The 20,396-nt window shown below is 43.4% G+C and overlaps 1 protein-coding gene across 1 annotated transcript; it reads left to right on the top strand.

Annotated features, from left to right (window-relative positions):
* Positions 1-1,371: 1,371 nt before the first annotated feature.
* GARS1 (glycyl-tRNA synthetase 1) lies at positions 1,372-20,190 on the top strand. The gene is made up of 17 exons (XM_053466829.1): positions 1,372-1,666; positions 6,890-6,991; positions 7,241-7,343; positions 8,159-8,300; positions 8,634-8,722; positions 8,961-9,037; positions 9,360-9,505; positions 9,867-10,016; positions 10,243-10,405; positions 14,796-14,960; positions 15,431-15,538; positions 16,316-16,461; positions 16,703-16,788; positions 18,030-18,139; positions 18,984-19,077; positions 19,180-19,370; positions 19,896-20,190. The coding sequence occupies exons 1-17, from the start codon at positions 1,421-1,423 to the stop codon at positions 20,019-20,021; spliced, it is 2,244 nt and encodes a 747-aa protein (XP_053322804.1). The 5' UTR covers positions 1,372-1,420; the 3' UTR covers positions 20,022-20,190.
* The last annotated feature ends 206 nt before the right edge of the window (positions 20,191-20,396 follow it).

The following is a 20,396-nucleotide window of genomic DNA, read 5'->3' on the forward strand; positions in this document are numbered from 1 at the left end:
GTAGAGCGTTTGTGAGGTCAGGCGCTGATGTTGGACGAGACGCCCGGCTCACAATCTCCGTTCCGGTTCATCCTGCTGGGGTTCGATGGGGTTGAGGTTGGGGCTCTGGCAGCAGGTCAAGTTCTTCCCACCAAGCTCATCCAACTGTGTCTTTATGGATCTTGCTTTGCGTGCCGAGCGCAGTCACGCTGGGATAGAAAAGGGTCTTCCCCAAAACTGATCCCACAAAGCTGGAACCCGAGCATTGTCAAAAATGTTGAAGGGGGCATGCCAAGACATTTTGGGCAGTGCTATGCTTCCAAGCTATCCATTTAAGACACTTTTTGGGACCAATTCCCACAATCTTTGGGAAAGTATTTGCCCGTAGACATCACATTAGACAGGGAGATCACTATAGGGAGGTGCCAGTGGCTCGTCTGTAATTTCATGGAGCTTTTTTCCTGATTTTAACCGGTTCTCCAGAAAATAACTTTTTTGCTTTATCCAAAGCATCTTTCTCGCTATGACTTCTTCTATAGAAAGTGACCCAACCCATACATTTTCCCAAGATAAAGGGAAAAGCTGGGAATGTACGCGTCTGTAGAACAACAGAAAACCACGGTTAATACATAAAATTGCAATAACTGAATGAATTCAATCAAATTCACAAATTTGGATTCCAATATGTAAAATGTGTATATATTCAGAGGTCCCAAGCCTTCTAGAAATTCTGGGAGTCTCCAGCTCCATTAGCCGAGACCTCCCGGAGCGCTTCCGCAAAAGGGCGGGGCCTCCGCGTACACTCTCTCTCTCCGGATTGGAGGAAAGGGAGAGAGGTTGGCCCCGTGGTGCACACTGTGGCTCCGCCCTTTTGCGGAAGTACCCCAAGAGGCCAGAATAACAGACACGGACGGCCTGATAGCCGCTCATACCAATAAAGTTAGGTACAGGTATATTCAAAATTGCCTAAAAAGAAGATTACATGATATTTTCACACATTACCAAATTTATATTATTTTTATTATAATTATTTATTTCCTAAAAGTAATCACCGACCTGACAGCGTTTATAGTTGGTGATAAAATATTGTAAGCGACCAACTGTGAGGATTTTAGTCACTTTAGGCAAATAATTCAGTTATCTTTTAATTTCCCCTCCTGCATCTGTTTTAAAATATGATGATTTGGGGAAAAAGCGGCTTATAATTGGAGAAAATGAAGCTTAAACTGGATTTGGGAAGAAAGAGAACCTAAACGGTTTACCGAGGAAACCAGGGCTGACGATAGAAGCCTGTGAGCCAGGCCTTTGGGAAAACTGCCCACAACCAAGATGGCCGCCAGCGCGGTGACGCCAGCTGTCAAGCCGGCAGGTGAGGACGCGGCGGTGTCGCTTTGCGGCTGCCGCGGGCAGAGATTTCATCATGCAGTGTGAGTGACGGTCCATGCTTCTCTGCCGAGCCCTCCCCGCCCTACTGCTGCTGCCGCGGACACATCCCTGCCGTGCCGGCGCCTCCCTGCTCCGACTCACCCGCACCGCCCGGGACCAGCGCATCCACACCGCCGCCCCGGCCTCTGCCAAACACCGGACACCCCGCAGGCTGCAGCAACCGGCACCGGGCACACACACCGGCATGGAGGTCAACATAGAGGAACACCTGGCCCCCCTCAGACAGGCGGTCAAACAGCAGGTGAGAGGGGAGGGGGTAGTATAACACTCCCAGCATGCTCAGCCAGGAGCCCCATCCCCCACACTTAGAATATATGAAGGCTTTGACTTGCACCTCCATTCCCATCATGCTCATCCAGCCACATGCATGACAGATGTTTCGGTGCATTACTAAAGTGCAGTTTAACACAACATAAGTTCTTTATAAATAAGTAGCAGGTGCCTCCTGCCACCCCAGCCCCGGGGACTACAACTCCCAGCACGCTTAGCAATATTCATGATGGGAGTTGTAGTCCACATGGATGGCAGTGATTCGTGTGCCATAAAAAGATTCCAAAATCCTATTGAATTATTTCATGCCGGGTCTGCTGCCTCCTGGCTCACACATTTCAGCAGACTCCCATCATGCTCGGCACAGTCACCTCTCGCTGCGCTGCTTAGGTGGCGTGTTCCTAGGTACAACCGGATCGTAAATCCCCCAAATGGATTAAGTCACCTGCTAGATTTTGGGTTGAAATACCTCATTTTTTAGGATAAATGACTTTATTAGTTTTGGCTTAAACCACCTAGTCGGTCGTCATCGTGCCCAGAGTGCCGGCAACGGACGGCGCTGATCACAACAGTCTGACATCAGCAGCGCCCTCGCAGTTAAATGCCCTGCCTTCACTCGGCTCCGTGAATGAAAAGGTTAAAGTGGGTGCTTGTTCTTTTTTTGTCGCAGCTAAGTGGCAGTGAAAGGGTTAAGCGCGTCCCCGCGGGCTCTCTGGGTACGTTTTCTGAAAGTTCACGTTATTTTATTTTATGACTTTTGAATAATTTGGTAACTTTTATCGCCCGCTGATTAGACGCTCGCCGTGATTTCCTTTGTAAATATTAATAATAATAATAATGATGATAAAGGCAGATCTGCTAAACTGCGCTCCGAGTTCTCGAAGGGTTTGAATGTTTTACTCGGGCTGAGCTTCCGGGGAGGGCTGAAACGGCCCCGGATAATGTGTAGTTAAATCCCAGCCCAAGCCCTTTTATAATGAATAGTGAATATGCGGAGAGTTCTTGAGTCATATCGGTGACTTGGTTATACATTATACAGGGCTGGCCCAGTCCTTCCTGCAGGTGAATCCCTCTGCGGTCGCCCCGGCCCCTGCATGACACATAATGAGGTTGGTCTGTGAATCCCACGAACGTAACGGCTCTTATGAGCAGCGATGGACCGAGGGGTCTGTTACTGAAGGAAAAGTTTCAGTTCTATGACATCATTATACATGAATGATGTCATTAATATTGCGGCCCTGTATAATGTATAGTTAAATCAGTGGGATTTCTCTATAGTCCCCCCCTCTATTAGATTATTCATTATACAGGGCCAGCTCAGCCCTCCTCGCTGGAGATACCCGCCAGTGTGAAGTGAAGGGGTTAAAAGGACAGCTCTGCCTGTAGGGAATTAACCCCGGAATGTCTGATGGGAAGGTAATAAGCCCCCCCCCATTGGAGTTTATGGGAAGATTGGTTTTATATAGCGCCGTCGTATTCCGTAGCCGGCCCCCAAGTGAATATACATGATTATTCCTCCCCCTGCTTTTGTTTTCTACTCCCATAACACTCGGCCGACAGACCTTCCCGGGCCCCTTTACCTTCCATGATCTAGAATGGGAGCTGCTTCCGCGGGGTCGTGACCTTACCTGGACCCACCCTGAAATCCTTTAAATATTAACCCCTTAATAGCCCATCGTAAAGATTCGGCCCACATGGAAACCTTGACTTGTCGTTATTTAAAGATACACTTGAGTCACCTGTATTCAAGCAGGGATATCAACCGTTATATACTGGGAGCCTTTATATAGATATGATGACTGTGTGACCCGGAGAATCTGCCCCTTCACCCTGGGATTGGGGAAACCCCTGAGCGTCCCCCGATACGGTTATGTGGCCGGGGTAGTACGCGTTGGGTGAGCGCATGCGCAGAGATCGGCCGCGTTGCTGCTTTGGAATCCTGACGCTGCGCTTTTAAGTGAAGTTCTGATGATTTCTATTAAAACGGGATAATGAGAAACAAACGGTTAACTTCGTAGATCCTAAAAAACCTTCATATTGACTTTATTTCCTCCTGACGGTGGGAGCCGATTGGTCCTGTTGGCGAGGAGTATGATGGCGGGGGGTATCTTTACACAGCCCTTGGATCCGCCGCACAGGGAAGGCAGCCCCCAGCCAATAACTTAATATCGACGAGCGTCTGTGGGGGCCGCGGTGCTGCAGGACGTCGCGTTTATTGCAGCTCCACAGACCGTGGCGCATGCACGCCGGGCGAATAAACCCTCGATGCCGCTCTGCGTGCCAACGGCGCACACAGACTACCTTGATTACCCCAACCCCCCCTGTAATCTGTGCTGCAGTGGTCTTACCCTCTTGGTGGGTTTTTCTATTTAATATTATTTGGGGGGGGGGTCTTAACAGCAGGTCGCAGCCAGGACCCCGAGTTTGTGACTTCCGGCGAGTGATGCCGCTGTATGGGGTGGGGGGTCATCTAAAATTCTATATATTGGAGAGGAGGGCAGACGGCGGCGCAGGCTCGATGTATGTATGACCAACACGGATGACGGCGAGGAGATCCCCGCTCAGAAATCCTTCACGCCTCCTCACCTCCAAATTACCTGATACAAAACTCCTGTCTGCTACTGCACTGCGCTACGGAATAGGATGGCGCCATAGAAATGAATGAATTGTGTATACACACAAGCACGCTACGGTTCAGAAGTTTAGGGTCACACGGCTGCTTTCATGGAAAACAAGGACATTTCTGGCTGTAACATAATAGTGATAAAGGGTCATTGGAACACAGGAGTGATGGGAGTGATAAAGGGCCATTGGAACACAGGAGTGATGGGAGTGATAAAGGGTCATTGGAACACAGGAGTGATGGGAGTGATAAAGGGTCTCTGTACGCCTATGAAGAGATTCCATTAAAAATCAGCCGTTTCCAGTGACAGTAGTCATTTAAGACATTAACCCCGTCTGCGCTGGATTTCTTAGCAATTTCATGTTATTTTAATGGACAAAATGTGCTTTTTCCCCCAAAACAAGGACATTGCTAAGTAACCCTAAACCTTTGGACAGTAGTTTGTGTAGCTCAAAATGTGTGCTTATGCTTAGTATATATCACGATATGTAATATGTATATACACACGCTATAGGCGAGGACGGGGTTATTACACTGCAGATATAGGATATGAATGCTGGATCTTCAGGTTGTTCCACGCACTCTCTAGACTCTTCCAGCTGTAACTCTCGCAGTCTCCAGCACGCTGCCCTCCCCCTGGGGCGCTCTCCTCCCCCCTGCCACGTAAACCTGAATGCTCAGGCTGCAGGGTCCAGATGTGGGAATGCGACGAGCTCAGTGTGTGAGGGGATCGTCCCGCAGCTGTGTTTCTAACTTAGCTGTATTTTGGGTGAAGAATATAGAATTTGTTAAACCGCCTAAAAAATATATAATGGATCATTAATGCAAAACGGACAGGTTTTTATTTCATTCCAACAGCCCTTTATCACTCCCGTCACTCCTGTGTTCCAATGGCCCTTTATCACTCCCATCACTCCTGTGTTCCAATGGCCCTTTATCACTCCCATCACTCCTGTGTTCCAATGGCCCTTTATCACTCCCATCACTCCTGTGTTCCAATGGCCCTTTATCACTCCCATCACTCCTGTGTTCCAATGGCACGTTGTGTTCGCTGATCCAAGTTTAAGTGTAAAAGGATAATTGATGGTTAGAAACCCTTTTGTAATGATGTTACAGCCAGAAATGTCCTCGTTTTCCATAAAAACAGCCGTGATTTTTTTAATAATTTTTTTATCCCGCAGCGTTAATCTCCGCTTGTTTTTTTTTTTTCACCCACCAAGCCAAAATGGCAGCCCGGTCTCCAAAAGCCGGCTGGTGGTGATTTTTTTTATGCTGTTTGTAAGTAAATTCATATAAAATGAATATAAGAAGAGAACAGCTAACCATTGAGTGATAGCCGCCAACTGTCCTGTATAAAATAAGGGAGCACTTTTTTTAAAACTATATTTTCATGCGTTTGAAGAGATGTTTTGAGTTCTATATACAGAGAAAGTATCCTCCATCTGCTTCTGTTAACCAGAAGAACCAATTTCTTTCTTGGTTAATATGCCTGAATGCGGAGCACTGTAAGCACTACGGCCATTTTTTTTTTCTTGCTCTCGACAATAAACCTGTGAATCTTCCCCGAGACGGCTTTCTTTGGGGCAGTTTGTTTAAATTGCTCATTAGAGATTGAATTTGGTGTGACTGACTCTTTTTCTTCTCCCTGGAGGAGACTCGCGTGGTTTGTCGGGTTCTCAGTCATTCTGTAATAACAGAGGATTAGGACCTGGAAGTGTTGGATTTGTAGTAGCGCTTTCCTGCCAGGCATTAATCAGGCGGGTATAAAAACACCTAGATGTGACATTTATTTATATAGCGCCCGCAGATTCCGTAGCGTGGTTACAGTAAGAGAGCCCTGCTCCCAGGAGCTTACAATCTAGTAGGTGCGGTTAATGGGGAAGTGAGGCCGTAGGAGAGGACGGCTTGGATGGGGATGAGTTAATCGGATCCAGATGATCTGTAGAGGCTGTTGGTCATTCAGATATCTTGATAAGGATGCTGGCTGAGAGTGATAGGAGGAAAGGTTGTGTTTTTAGAGAGCTTTTGGAATGAGCACGAAGGTGAGAAGGTCTGACAGAACGGGGTAGGAAATTCCAGAAAAGGGAGACGCAGGTCATAACCAGAACGAAGAGGGCGGTTGGGGGGGTACATGGATAGGGGGTAGAGATGTCGGGGGCTGCAGAGTTGTTAATGGCTCTGTAGGTCGGGGTCGTGTGATTCTGGGATATTGAATTTTATAAAACCCCATTCTTGTGCTATTTGGACTTAATTTCCCTTTCGATTCCCCTTTTTTTGACATCTTGAAGTTTATGTAAATTGTTTGTAAAGGGGTGCCCACAGTGCCCAAAGGATACAGACTGTAATACTCTTACCAGAAACTTATTGTTAATTATGTGACCGAGGACGTGATAGTACGTCATATGTTTTCTGCACCAGCCGAGACGATTCCCCGCTGGTACTTGGCAGATCAGACATCGCCAGCTTCCTGCTTCCTGCTCTGATGTACGATTACATCATCCGTTTCGGCAGCGTCTGCTTTTGGCGAATGAAGTAGTTGTGATCGTCTCTCAAACGTTTGTCTTCTTGCAGGGGGACCTCGTGCGACAACTAAAAGAGCAGAAAGCGCCGCAGGTGGACGTGGACCGAGCGGTGGCCGAGCTCAAAGCCAGGAAAAGGACGTTGGAGGCGAAGGTAGCGTCTCTTCCGACATTACGGACCTCGGAACTTTGTGGGAAGATTCTATGGGCATCGGTCTTATAACCAGGACTCTGTATAAAGTATAGCCAGCGTTTCTGTACATAACTTACCAGGGGGCAACGTAATAAGTTATAATACCCAGCAAACATTCTGAGCTCCTAGAAGAGAGGGGCAGCAGGGGAGGAAAAAGGGACAGGAGGGGGAATTTTGCGCGCTCATTAACCGGACCTCCATCTTCTGCAGGAATTGTCGCTCCAGCCCAAGGATGATGTGGTGGACAGATCCAAGATGGAGGATACCCTCAAAAGGCGCTTCTTTTACGACCAAGCTTTTGCTATTTACGGAGGTATCCTCGCTACTGATTAAATACATCTTAATTTAACATTATGTGCCTCCCAGCATGCATTGTGAACGTGAATTCACTGACATACATATTATATATATTAAAGGGATAGCCTTTCAAAAAAAAAATACAGTGTAGTTTTTTAACCCTTTTGTTACTTGTGAGTTCACCTCCCTGAGTGCTTTTTTGCCATTTTTCTGCGTATGTTCAGCCATAATTCCCCTTTTCCATATTTAATGTACCCACACATATTATATAAAACCAAGGACGAATAGGACTTTCTCTTAATACCTTTTCTGTTTTTTAAGCAGTTTCTGCTTCTTTTCACTTGAATCCCTACCGCTGCTGGTCACAGTGATCAGTAAGCAGGGCTCCATTCGCCCTGCATCGCTGATAGCGGTACCTGACCTCATTGGAGGTCTCAGGAAGGTCTGGACGACGGTGTCAGGACGGCTCTTGTACCGGTGGGGAAACGTCTTGGCTGGTGGAAAAACCATAGGACGTACTATTACGTTCTTGGTCACCTAAGGCTTGTGACTAAGGATGTAATAATGCGTCCTAAGGGGTTAAGCAGTCTATTGCCTCCTGACTGTTTAATTTACATAGTGGGTATTTCTTGCTGTGTGTTCAGGGATAGAGTGGGTGAAATATTGAAAATGGCTTCTGCTGGGGTAACTGTCCCTTCCCCATATTACTCTGTAACTCGCGTAGAAGCAGCGCTGAGCGTGAATGTTTTTATGTTATGATGTCATAAGTCAACGGAGAATGTTTCATAAATTGGGTTTTTTTATTTTTTTACATTTTTCTCTCCCTTCCAGGTGTCAGCGGGTTGTATGATTTTGGGCCTGTTGGATGCGCGCTGAAAAACAACATCATCCAGACGTGGAGGCAGCACTTTATACAAGAGGAGCAGATCCTGGAGATAGACTGCACTATGCTGACACCCGAGCCGGTTCTCAAGTCAGTGCGCTTCCTTCCGGGGTCTTGTTTAAGGGGGCTTTTCTAATACTCTGTGTAGTTTAGGGTTAGTAAGTGGTACTCCCCTCTGCTTAAACATCTGCAGTGCCCTGACCTGGGGGTCCCTGACCCAAATCTATTGTCCGGGAGGAATGCTGGGACTGGTGATTTTCAGGGAAAAAAATATATCGTTCTAATATTTTTATGAGAATAGACAATTCATACCACGTTGCGAGTGCCCGGTGCCAGTTAAAGAGACGGGGGCTCGGATATTTTGTAACCGGGTGAATTCTGTTGCTTGATGCTGCTTCCTGATTCGCTGTCGCCCTGTTCTAGAACCTCGGGCCACGTGGAGAAGTTTGCTGACTTCATGGTCAAAGATGTGAAGAACGGAGAGTGCTTTCGCGCCGACCATCTTCTAAAAGGTGAGTTTATGTTGAGATTCGAACTTTTTTTTTTTTTCTTCTGTTGGAACTTTGCCAAGGCAGACAGTATTTTAGTCCAAAATGGGCCCTGTAAAGCTTCTACTTTTTAATTTATTTTGAAGTTGAGGGAAGAGAGAAAAAAAAAAATCAGCCAAAATAGAAATCGAGAGCCGGTCATAATTCTGGATTTATTTATTTTTGAATGGTTTAACTCTTACGAGCGCTTTGTGTCTCGCAGCCCATCTGCAGAAACTGATGTCCGACAAGAAGTGCTCACAGGAGAAGAAGACGGAAATGGAGTCTGTCCTTACTCAGGTGCGTGTGGCTTTCCCATGCGCAGACCGTTACCGTATTTAGTTGTAATTCTAAGTAAAATTCTACATTTTTTAAAAAAAATTTATTTTGAATATATATTTTTTTATTTTATTTATTTACTTATTTTTTTTTTTTGTGTGACGGGGTGGTCTGTTTCTGGCATCCCAAGAACTTATTGTAACTTTGTTACCTTTCATTGGGCCAACGTAGAAAAAGATACCAAGGTCGACTTAGACTCTGTTCTCCTGTCTTAAAACGCCAATGTTTTTTTTTTTTTTATTTATTTAGAATAACTTTTGCTGTTTCTGCTCTTATTTTAAAGATGGATAACTACGGGCAGCAAGAACTCGCAGATCTCTTCGTGAAATACAACGTGAAGTCGCCGATCACATTAAACGATCTCTCCCCTCCGGTGTCCTTCAACCTGATGTTCCAGACCTCGATAGGACCTGGTGGGAACATGACGGGGTACGCCAGAATTCATTAAAGCCTGTGCTTTTTCCGAATTTAACCAAGTATTATTATTGTAATGTTTTACATGAGAACCAATCAATCGGAGGGAACGTAACTACAAATAAATTAAAATAAATAAAATCTGTACACATCATGCCATAGGGTGACTTGGGATGTATGTTTGAGGTCATATAGGTCAGAACATGAATATTATATTTTTATCAAACTGTATATTTTTGGGGGGCCAGCGCATCTTATGTGGTCCTGTGTATTCTTTAAGACCAAACTCCCATGTTTAATGTATTTATAGGAGGGGTTCCCTGTTACCGTTTAGTTAGCCGTTTACATTGATTCTGCCCTTTGTTTCTGCCGATAGATACTTGAGACCCGAAACCGCGCAGGGAATCTTCCTCAATTTCAAACGGCTGCTGGAGTTCAATCAGGGAAAACTGCCGTTCGCCGCTGCCCAGATCGGGAACTCCTTCCGAAACGAGATTTCTCCGCGTTCCGGACTCATCAGAGTGCGGTAATTACTTCTCCGAAAATGAATCAAAACGTCACGATGCGTGCGGTGGTCCTGCGGATACCGGCGGCGCGGATACCGGGTCCTACCGATGCCCGTGTTCCTTTACTTGCAATCTTTCGCTTACAGCGGTGAAAAACCTAACTTGCCGTACGTTGAGCCGGCCGCTCTCATTTTTCTCCCTGTTTGTAGCTGGGATGTTCATGGTTTCCCCCGCTTTCCTCTTCAGAGAGTTCACTATGGCTGAAATCGAACACTTCGTGGACCCCAGTGAGAAGAATCACCCCAAATTCCAGAATGTGGCGGATTTAAACATTCTGCTTTACTCTTCCAAAGCCCAGCTGAGTGGGGAGTCCGCGCAGAAAATGCGTCTCGGAGACGCCGTTGAACAGGTAAGACGTTTGGGTGCAAACTCCGGATAACAGACAACCCAATACACGAGCCGGTTCCAGAGGTTTATAATGAAGATGCACCGCAATGTTTAATGGAAAAATTATAAATAGACATTCAGTTGTTTAAGTGTCGTAAATAATATCATAGTAATTGAAAAAGTGTAACTAATCCCGCCTTATAACCCGTTATATCCCTGTATATTCCTCATATTATATATTATATACTCTCCGGCCGTATAACTAATCCCGTCCTTATAACCCGTTATATACCTGTATATTCCTCATATTATATATTATATACTCTCCGGCCGTATAACTAATCCCGTCCTTATAACCCGTTATATCCTGTATATTCCTCATATTATATATTATATACTCTCCCCTCGTATAACTAATCCCGTCCTTATAACCCGTTATATCCCTGTATATTCCTCATATTATATATTATATACTCTCCGGCCATATAGCTAATCCCGTCCTTATAACCCGTTATATCCTGTATATTCCTCATATATTATATACTCTCCGGCCGTATAACTAATCCCGTCCTTATAACCCGTTATATCCCTGTATATTCCTCATATTATATATTATATACTCTCCCCCCATATAACTAATCCCGTCCTTATAACCCGTTATATCACTGTATATCCCTCATATTATATATTATATACTCTCCGACCCGTATAACTAATCCCCTCCTTATAACCCGTTATATCCCTGTATATTCCTCATATTATATATTATATACTCTCCCCCGTATAACTAATCCCCTCCTTATAACCCGTTATATCCCTGTATATTCCTCATATTATATATTATATACTCTCCCCCGTATAACTAATCCCGTCCTTATAACCCGTTATATCCCTGTATATTCCTCATATTATATATTATATACTCTTCGGCCTGTATAACGAATCCCGTCCTTATAACCCGTTATATCCTGTATATTCCTCATATTATATATTATATACTCTCCGGCCGTGTAACTAATCCCGTCCTTATAACCCGTTATATCCTGTATATTCCTCATATTATATATTATATACTCTCCCCCCTTATAACTAATCCCATCCTTATAACCCGTAATATCCTGTATATTCCTCATATTATATATTATATACTCTCCGGCCGTATAACTAATCCCATCCTTATAACCCGTTATATCCCTGTATATTCCTCATATTATATATTATATACTCTCCGGCCGTATAACTAATCCCGTCCTTATAACCCGTTATATCCCTGTATATTCCTCATATTATATATTATATACTCTCCGGCCGTATAACTAATCCCGTCCTTATAACCCGTTATATCCTGTATATTCCTCATATTATATATTATATACTCTCCGGCCGTATAACTAATCCCGTCCTTATAACCCGTTATATCCTGTATATTCCTCATATTATATATTATATACTCTCCGGCCGTATAACTAATCCCGTCCTTATAACCCGTTATATCCTGTATATTCCTCATATTATATATTATATACTCTCCGGCCGTATAACTAATCCCGTCCTTATAACCCGTTATATCCTGTATATTCCTCATATTATATATTATATACTCTCCGGCCGTATAACTAATCCTGTCCTTATAACCGGTTATATACCTGTATATTCCTCGTATTATATATTATATACTCTCCGACCCGTATAACTAATCCCCTCCTTATAACCCGTTATATCCTGTATATTCCTCATATTATATATTATATACTCTCCGGCCGTATAACTAATCCCTTCCTTATAACCCGTTATATCCTGTATATTCCTCATATTATATATTATATACTCTCCCCTCGTATAACTAATCCCGTCCTTATAACCCGTTATATCCCTGTATATTCCTCATATTATATATTATATACTCTCTGGCCGTATAACTAATCCCGTCCTTATAACCCGTTATATCCTGTATATTCCTCATATTATATATTATATACTCTCCCCTCGTATAACTAATCCCGTCCTTATAACCCGTTATATCCCTGTATATTCCTCATATTATATATTATATACTCTCCGGCCGTATAACTAATCCCGTCCTTATAACCCGTTATATCCCTGTATATTCCTCATATTATATATTATATACTCTCCCCCCATATAACTAATCCCGTCCTTATAACCCGTTATATCACTGTATATCCCTCATATTATATATTATATACTCTCCGACCCGTATAACTAATCCCCTCCTTATAACCCGTTATATCCTGTATATTCCTCATATTATATATTATATACTCTCCGGCCGTATAACTAATCCCTTCCTTATAACCCGTTATATCCTGTATATTCCTCATATTATATATTATATACTCTCCCCCGTATAACTAATCCCGTCCTTATAACCCGTTATATCCTGTATATTCCTCATATTATATATTATATACTCTCCCCCGTATAACTAATCCCGTCCTTATAACCCGTTATATCCCTGTATATTCCTCATATTATATATTATATACTCTCCGGCCTGTATAACGAATCCCGTCCTTATAACCCGTTATATCCTGTATATTCCTCATATTATATATTATATACTCTCCGGCCGTGTAACTAATCCCGTCCTTATAACCCGTTATATCCTGTATATTCCTCATATTATATATTATATACTCTCCCCCCTTATAACTAATCCCATCCTTATAACCCGTAATATCCTGTATATTCCTCATATTATATATTATATACTCTCCGGCCGTATAACTAATCCCATCCTTATAACCCGTTATATCCCTGTATATTCCTCATATTATATATTATATACTCTCCGGCCGTATAACTAATCCCGTCCTTATAACCCGTTATATCCCTGTATATTCCTCATATTATATATTATATACTCTCCCCTCGTATAACTAATCCCGTCCTTATAACCCGTTATATCCCTGTATATTCCTCATATTATATATTATATACTCTTCGGCCTGTATAACGAATCCCGTCCTTATAACACTTTATATCCCTGTATATTCCTCATATTATATATTATATACTCTCCGGCCGTATAACTAATCCCGTCCTTATAACCCGTTATATCCCTGTATATTCCTCATATTATATATTATATACTCTCCGGCCGTATAACTAATCCCGTCCTTATAACCCGTTATATCCTGTATATTCCTCATATTATATATTATATACTCTCCGGCCGTATAACTAATCCCGTCCTTATAACCCGTTATATCCCTGTATATTCCTCATATTATATATTATATACTCTCCAGCCGTATAACTAATCCCCTCCTTATAACCCGTTATATCCTGTATATTCCTCATATTATATATTATATACTCTCCGGCCGTATAACTAATCCCGTCCTTATAACCCGTTATATCCTGTATATTCCTCATATTATATATTATATACTCTCCGGCCGTATAACTAATCCCGTCCTTATAACCCGTTATATCCTGTATATTCCTCATATTATATATTATATACTCTCCGGCCGTATAACTAATCCTGTCCTTATAACCGGTTATATCCCTGTATATTCCTCGTATTATATATTATATACTCTCCGGCCCGTATAACTAATCCCCTCCTTATAACCCGTTATATCCTGTATATTCCTCATATTATATATTATATACTCTCCGGCCGTATAACTAATCCCTTCCTTATAACCCGTTATATCCTGTATATTCCTCATATTATATATTATATACTCTCCCCTCGTATAACTAATCCCGTCCTTATAACCCGTTATATCCTGTATATTCCTCATATTATATATTATATACTCTCCGGCCGTATAACTAATCCCGTCCTTATAACCCGTTATATTCCTGTATATTCCTCATATTATATATTATATACTCTCCCCCCATATAACTAATCCCGTCCTTATAACCCGTTATATCCCTGTATATTCCTCATATTATATATTATATACTCTCCGGCCGTATAACTAATCCCGTCCTTATAACCCGTTATATCCTGTATATTCCTCATATTATATATTATATACTCTCCGGCCGTATAACTAATCCCGTCCTTATAACCCGTTATATCCTGTATATTCCTCATATTATATATTATATACTCTCCGGCCGTATAACTAATCCCGTCCTTATAACCCGTTATATACCTGTATATTCCTCATATTATATATTATATACTCTCCGGCCGTATAACTAATCCCGTCCTTATAACCCCTTATATCCTGTATATTCCTCATATTATATATTATATACTCTCCGGCCGTATAACTAATCCTGTCCTTATAACCGGTTATATCCCTGTATATTCCTCGTATTATATATTATATACTCTCCGGCCCGTATATAATATATATACACACATAAGTGGTGTCACCTGCAGCATGTCGCTTACCGTGATTTCCTAACTTTCTTCTTTTTAGGGTGTCATCAACAACTCCGTCCTGGGATATTTTATCGGTAGAATCTATCTGTACCTGGTAAGAGTTGGGATTTCCCCCGAAAAGCTGCGTTTCCGACAGCACATGGAGAACGAGATGGCTCATTACGCCTGCGACTGCTGGGACGCCGAGGCCAAAACGTCCTACGTGAGTCATTTATGAGCGCAATTCATGTTTTCACCCAGCGGTTTAATCTGTCATAAATAATGTCATAAAACTCAGAGATTAGCAAATGATTCTCGTTGTATGGAGAGCTGCGGCTGTATGAGATCAAATACCGCGCGCCGCCTCGACAGGACGGGGTTACTGCAGGGAAAATGATAAAAGGCGGAACTTATTATTATTTATTGTTTTATATAGCGCCATCAATAACATATCGTACGTGTCCTTCAGTCTGTGAGATTCGGCAGGTGTTTCACCCGGGTTAATAATTAACGACCCCCCTTCTGGAAAACACCTAGGGGCCAAAGCATCTCTCCCAAAAAAAACATATTATTTATAGGAGGGCTTTATTTTTTATGACGTTACAAAATATACCCGTCGTGTCTGGAGCGAGTGAAACGAAACCACGCGCTTTCTGGAGGTCATTAAATGTATTTTTTTTCCGCTTCTTGCAGGGCTGGATTGAAATTGTTGGCTGTGCCGACCGTTCCTGTTATGACCTCTCTTGTCATGCCAGAGCCACCAAAGTTCCCCTCGTTGCCGAGAAGCCACTGAAGGAACCGATATCCTTTAACGGCCGCGAGCCGCAAGATTCATGGCTGCATAGCGCGCTGTCCGAGTGGCCCTAAATAAGAAAAAAGAACTTGAGTGCTATAGGTGATACCGGACATCATGCAATTCCCTCTTTGCCCTGTAGATGGAGCTGTTGGGTCTCTTTTAGGAGGGCAGTAAATGGTTCAAACTATTAATTCACGCTTAAAACCCGTACCGTTAAGAGGTGTTTATTAAGGTGCCCTTTTTGGCAAATTAATGCATTTTTATTTAACTTGACAATAAACCTCCGTTATATTTTCACGTTGGCATTCATGCGGAACGGGCGAGGTGAAACTAGTAGTAGTAATACATTTTTAGGTAATATTTAAAAACTTCACCTTCTTTGGGGCTCAGTTGTTGCACCGTGGCTCTTTTCAGTCCTTGTTTTGTTCTCTTATGTACTACTTGTTAATTTGGACAATTACTTGTGATATATGTCCAACTTTATATAACACATGAGTACCTTTTTTGCTATTCTGTCTGGTCCTTACCATCTCTTCCTGGCCATTAAGAAGAAAAACAATAAATTATTATTTTTCTTAAATATATATATATTTAAAAAAATTATAATAAAATTACAAAACAAGTGTGTGTGTGTGAGTATGTATGTATATATATATATATATATACCCACATATTTACATTTTTTTTTGGACATGTTAAGTATTTGTTGCACGATTGATATTTCATGCACTTCGTCTCCCGAGTAAATGTTTGCAGCTTTGAGTTCCTTGACTTCTTTGCACAAGACGGTGAACGTCGTCCAGTTCGATGCCAACAAGGGAGCCGTCGGCAAGGCTTACAAGAAGGACGCCAAGCTGGTGATGGAATATCTCGCCATCTGCGACGCCTGTTACGTCTCCGAAATGGAGCAGCTGCTGAACGACAAAGGGTACCGGCCGATCTCTTAAATTAAACTTATAAATGCGGTCCGTGCTGTCTTACACAAACGAGTGAGCGGGGAGAGTCCGTTTCCGTAAGAAAGCATCGAATTGGTAAAAAGTCTATACGGCTGCCTTATACCCGACGGCTCTCTTCCGAGTGAAAAGTGTAGAGTTTCTGGTGCCTTTGTTACAATCGTCGGCATAAATAATTATCCTGATTATATATATTTTTTTTTTCTCTCACGTTAGTGAATTTACCATTGAAACAGAAGGGAAGACGTTTCTGCTGACTAAGGACATGGTCAGCATTAAGAAATTCCAGAAAACCATACACGGTAATGTCTCCGTTCCGTCTCCGTTCCGTCTCCACGCGATAAAGCTGTTTGTACCCCAAATGCTATAACACAGGAGGGGACGGTAAAACCGGACCTCGGGTCTGAGTATGAGTTCAGCTCTGAGTATCTGGCGTGAGAAGCGCCCTACGAAGTGAACTTAATGTTAAAAACCTGACTTTTCATAGATTTAACAGGTTTTACAGAAAGTGGTCGTTCTAGAATTCTCCATTTGCTGTGTATAATATATATATATATTGTGTGTGTGTGTATATTATATATATTATATATCGCGCCCCTGTTAGTGCCCCGGCGCGTTGGCTCGTGTAGCAGGTAAGCGCCTCGCCAGGTTTTAATGGGAAGAAAGCGTTGGGCGGACGAGGCTGCGGGTTTTGTTCGGGGCGACACACTTAGGAAGAAGCTTTTAGGGAGAAACGCAGCGTTTTCTGCGCATTTTATAGAGTATTGAAGTATTTCGCTGATCCGAGGCCGCAGGAAGTTATTGTATAGCCGTGGAGGACGTTCTCGCAGCGCACCCCCGGGTTACGCGTTCGCTGAATATCTCCAGCGCGTTCTATTCAAACTTCCAACGTTCTACTTTACTGAATAGAAAGAATGTATGTATTTATTTTGTGTAAGTAGGTAATGCGTTGTATTCTTCTTTTCTGGTATATTTTATACACAAATAAAAGAAGGCCTTTGAATGCCGGAATGAATGGTGTTACGGTAACACTCCTCCCCCGCCTGCCGCTCTGACAATGTGCGCCGCTGCGACTGTTCTGCCTTCTAAGAGACCAAAACCTTGACTTTAATATAAAGGCGGGGAGGGAGATTACAATAAGGCATTCAGCAGCTGCCATGGAAACCGATGGAGACCGCGGCTTAAACACAAAACAAAAACTCGGGTCAACAATTGCATGTAATTGCGAGAGAAATGTCTGCTCGTCGGAAGCTCTTCCATTATTTACCGGCCCAACTAATAATCAGTGCCGCCATTAATTCCTGCGCGACCGCTTCTGTCTACGCGGCAAGCGCTAGCGGGGCAAAAAAAAGTCAGCCCAGGTAGCAGAATTATTGCCTGCCGGGATGCGTTGTTTCATGAGTTCAGCGTGTTGTTTTTGGGAGGGACATTATTATTATTGTTATTATTATTATTATTATTAGCTTTATATGAAATTCATTACAGAATTAGGAGAAGAAATATTTCTTTATATAAATATTCATTTTATTTTTTTTTTTTACAGTTGAGGAAATTGTACCGAATGTGATTGAGCCCTCATTTGGTCTCGGCAGAATTATGTACACTGTTCTTGAGCACACATTCCAGGTCCGACAGGGAGACGAGCAGAGAACGGTAAGAACGTGCCGGATACTCAGATACACGCTGCAGATCAAAAGTTTGGGGTCACTCAGCTGGTTTTATGGAAAACGAGGACATTTCTGGCTGTAACATAATTACAAAAGGGTTTTCTAACCATCAATTATCCTTTTAAACTTAAACTTGGATCAGCGAACACAACGTGCCATTGGAACACAGGAGTGATGGGAGTGATAAAGGGCCATTGGAACCCAGGAGTGATGGGAGTGATAAAGGGCCATTGGAACACAGGAGTGATGGGAGTGATAAAGGGCCGTTGGAACACAGGAGTGATGGGAGTGATAAAGGGCCGTTGAAACACAGGAGTGATGGGAGTGATAAAGGGCCATTGGAAGACAGGAGTGATGGGAGTGATAAAGGGCCATTGGAAGACAGGAGTGATGGGAGCGATAAAGGGCCATTGGAACACAGGAGTGATGGGAGTGATAAAGGACCCCTGTACACCTATGAAGAGATTCCATTAAAAATCAGCCATTTCTGGGTACAATAGTCATTTACAACATTAACCCCGTCTGCTCTGGATTTCTTTTGAACGCCCCATATTTTCATCTGCCTTCAGAATTGCTTGTATGTTCCAGCAGCATACATGGCAAAGGTCTAACAATCCCCTTTTAAAATTCCTATCCAAGATCTCACGACAATCATGCGTTAATGACTTTATTGATGCAAATAATTATGTATTTTAAATCTTTAGCATTCATGAAATGTCTTTCGGTATAAATGTCATTTTTGCAATAATAATGCATTTTTACCCCTTTTTCAAATTTCTGTGAAAAATACTTTTCCCTGATATGATTTTCATTTGTTTTTTCCTCCCCAGTACTTTACCTTTCCAGCCATAGTGGCGCCGTACAAGTGCTCCGTTCTCCCGCTGAGCCAGAATCAGGAATTCGTTCCCTTTGTCAAAGAATTATGTGAGTAAATGTTGGCGAGAATCGCCATTTCTCTTATTTCTCAGTATTCCGGAGAGCGATTTCGTTACCGGAGAATCGTTACTTGTTTTGTTTCGTCCTCAGCCGAAGCTCTGACAAAGAACGGGGTGTCCCACAAGGTGGATGATTCCTCCGGGTCCATCGGGAGGCGCTACGCGCGGACGGATGAGATCGGTGTTGCTTTCGGCATCACCATCGACTTTGACACGGTCAACCGCTCACCCCACACGGCGACCCTCAGAGACCGGGACAGCATGAGACAGATCCGAGCCGAGGTAACCCGGATTCTCAGGTCCTCTTCACATCGTGTGTTGTTTGAGAGCGAGCGTCTCTGGGCCTGGAGCGTCTCTGGGCCTGGAGCGTCTCTGGGCCTGGAGCGTCTCTGGGCCTGGAGCGTCTCTGGGCCTGGAGCGTCTCTGGGCCTGGAGCGTCTCTGGGCCTGGAGCGTCTCTGGGCCTGGAGCGTCTCTGGGCCTGGAGCGTCTCTGGGCCTGGAGCGTCTCTGGGCCTGGAGCGTCTCTGGGCCTGGAGCGTCTCTGGGCCTGGAGCGTCTCTGGGCCTGGAGCAGCTTGGATGGCCCTTTATGATGTATACTTAAATCAGCGAGATTTCTCCTAAGGCTCCTAGAGCATTGATCTATACATTACCCGGGGCCGGCTCAGGCCTCCTCGTTTGAGAATAAATATTCAAGCGAGGGAAACCACAAATATTTCACATTTAGTGAATAGAACCCAAACCGCTCTCCTTCTGTCTCCTTTCTCCCTGTCCGGGACTCGATCGCTTTGATGTTTGTTCCTCTAGATCTCCGAACTCCCCGGAATCGTGCGGGATCTGGCCAACGGCTGCCTGACGTGGGCGCAGGTGGAGAAGTCGTACCCCATATTCGAGGGACAGGAGACGGGCAAAAAGGACACAACAGAGGAATAACTTCCAGGAAACGAGTCGCTTTCTTCCGGTTCTGTTAATATTCATCATGCCTTCTATGGATGCGGCCGTCGCGGGAGGAAACGCATCGCTTGATGTTTACAGGGAGACGCCTAAATTATAATCCCGGCCGCATTTCCAATATGCGAATAAAGAACGTGATAGATCTACAGTTTTGTCCCTTTGCAATGTTTTGTACTTGCGCGATACGTGACAAATCCGTATATAAGGGTGATGAGGTATGGGGGGGGGCTTTCATCTTGTGTACATGTTCTGTGTGAAGCGGCCAAAAGCCCCAATCAGTGACCAGAATATTAAAAAATCTACAATCTCTCTATATATCTATATCTCTCTCTATACATAGCTCTGAATCTCTCT

This window comes from Spea bombifrons, chromosome 5 (assembly GCF_027358695.1).
Source record: "Spea bombifrons isolate aSpeBom1 chromosome 5, aSpeBom1.2.pri, whole genome shotgun sequence".
In the NCBI taxonomy this organism is placed as follows: Eukaryota; Metazoa; Chordata; class Amphibia; order Anura; family Pelobatidae; genus Spea; species Spea bombifrons.

Coding starts and splice junctions, on each gene's coding strand:
- GARS1 (XM_053466829.1), top strand. CDS start 1,421: ATGCTTCTCTGCCGAGCCCTCCCCGCCCTACTGCTGCTGCCGCGGACA. Junction 7,344..8,158: donor AGCTTTTGCTATTTACGGAG/GTATCCTCGCTA, acceptor TCTCCCTTCCAG/GTGTCAGCGGGTTGTATGAT. Junction 19,078..19,179: donor TCCCTTTGTCAAAGAATTAT/GTGAGTAAATGT, acceptor TTTCGTCCTCAG/CCGAAGCTCTGACAAAGAAC.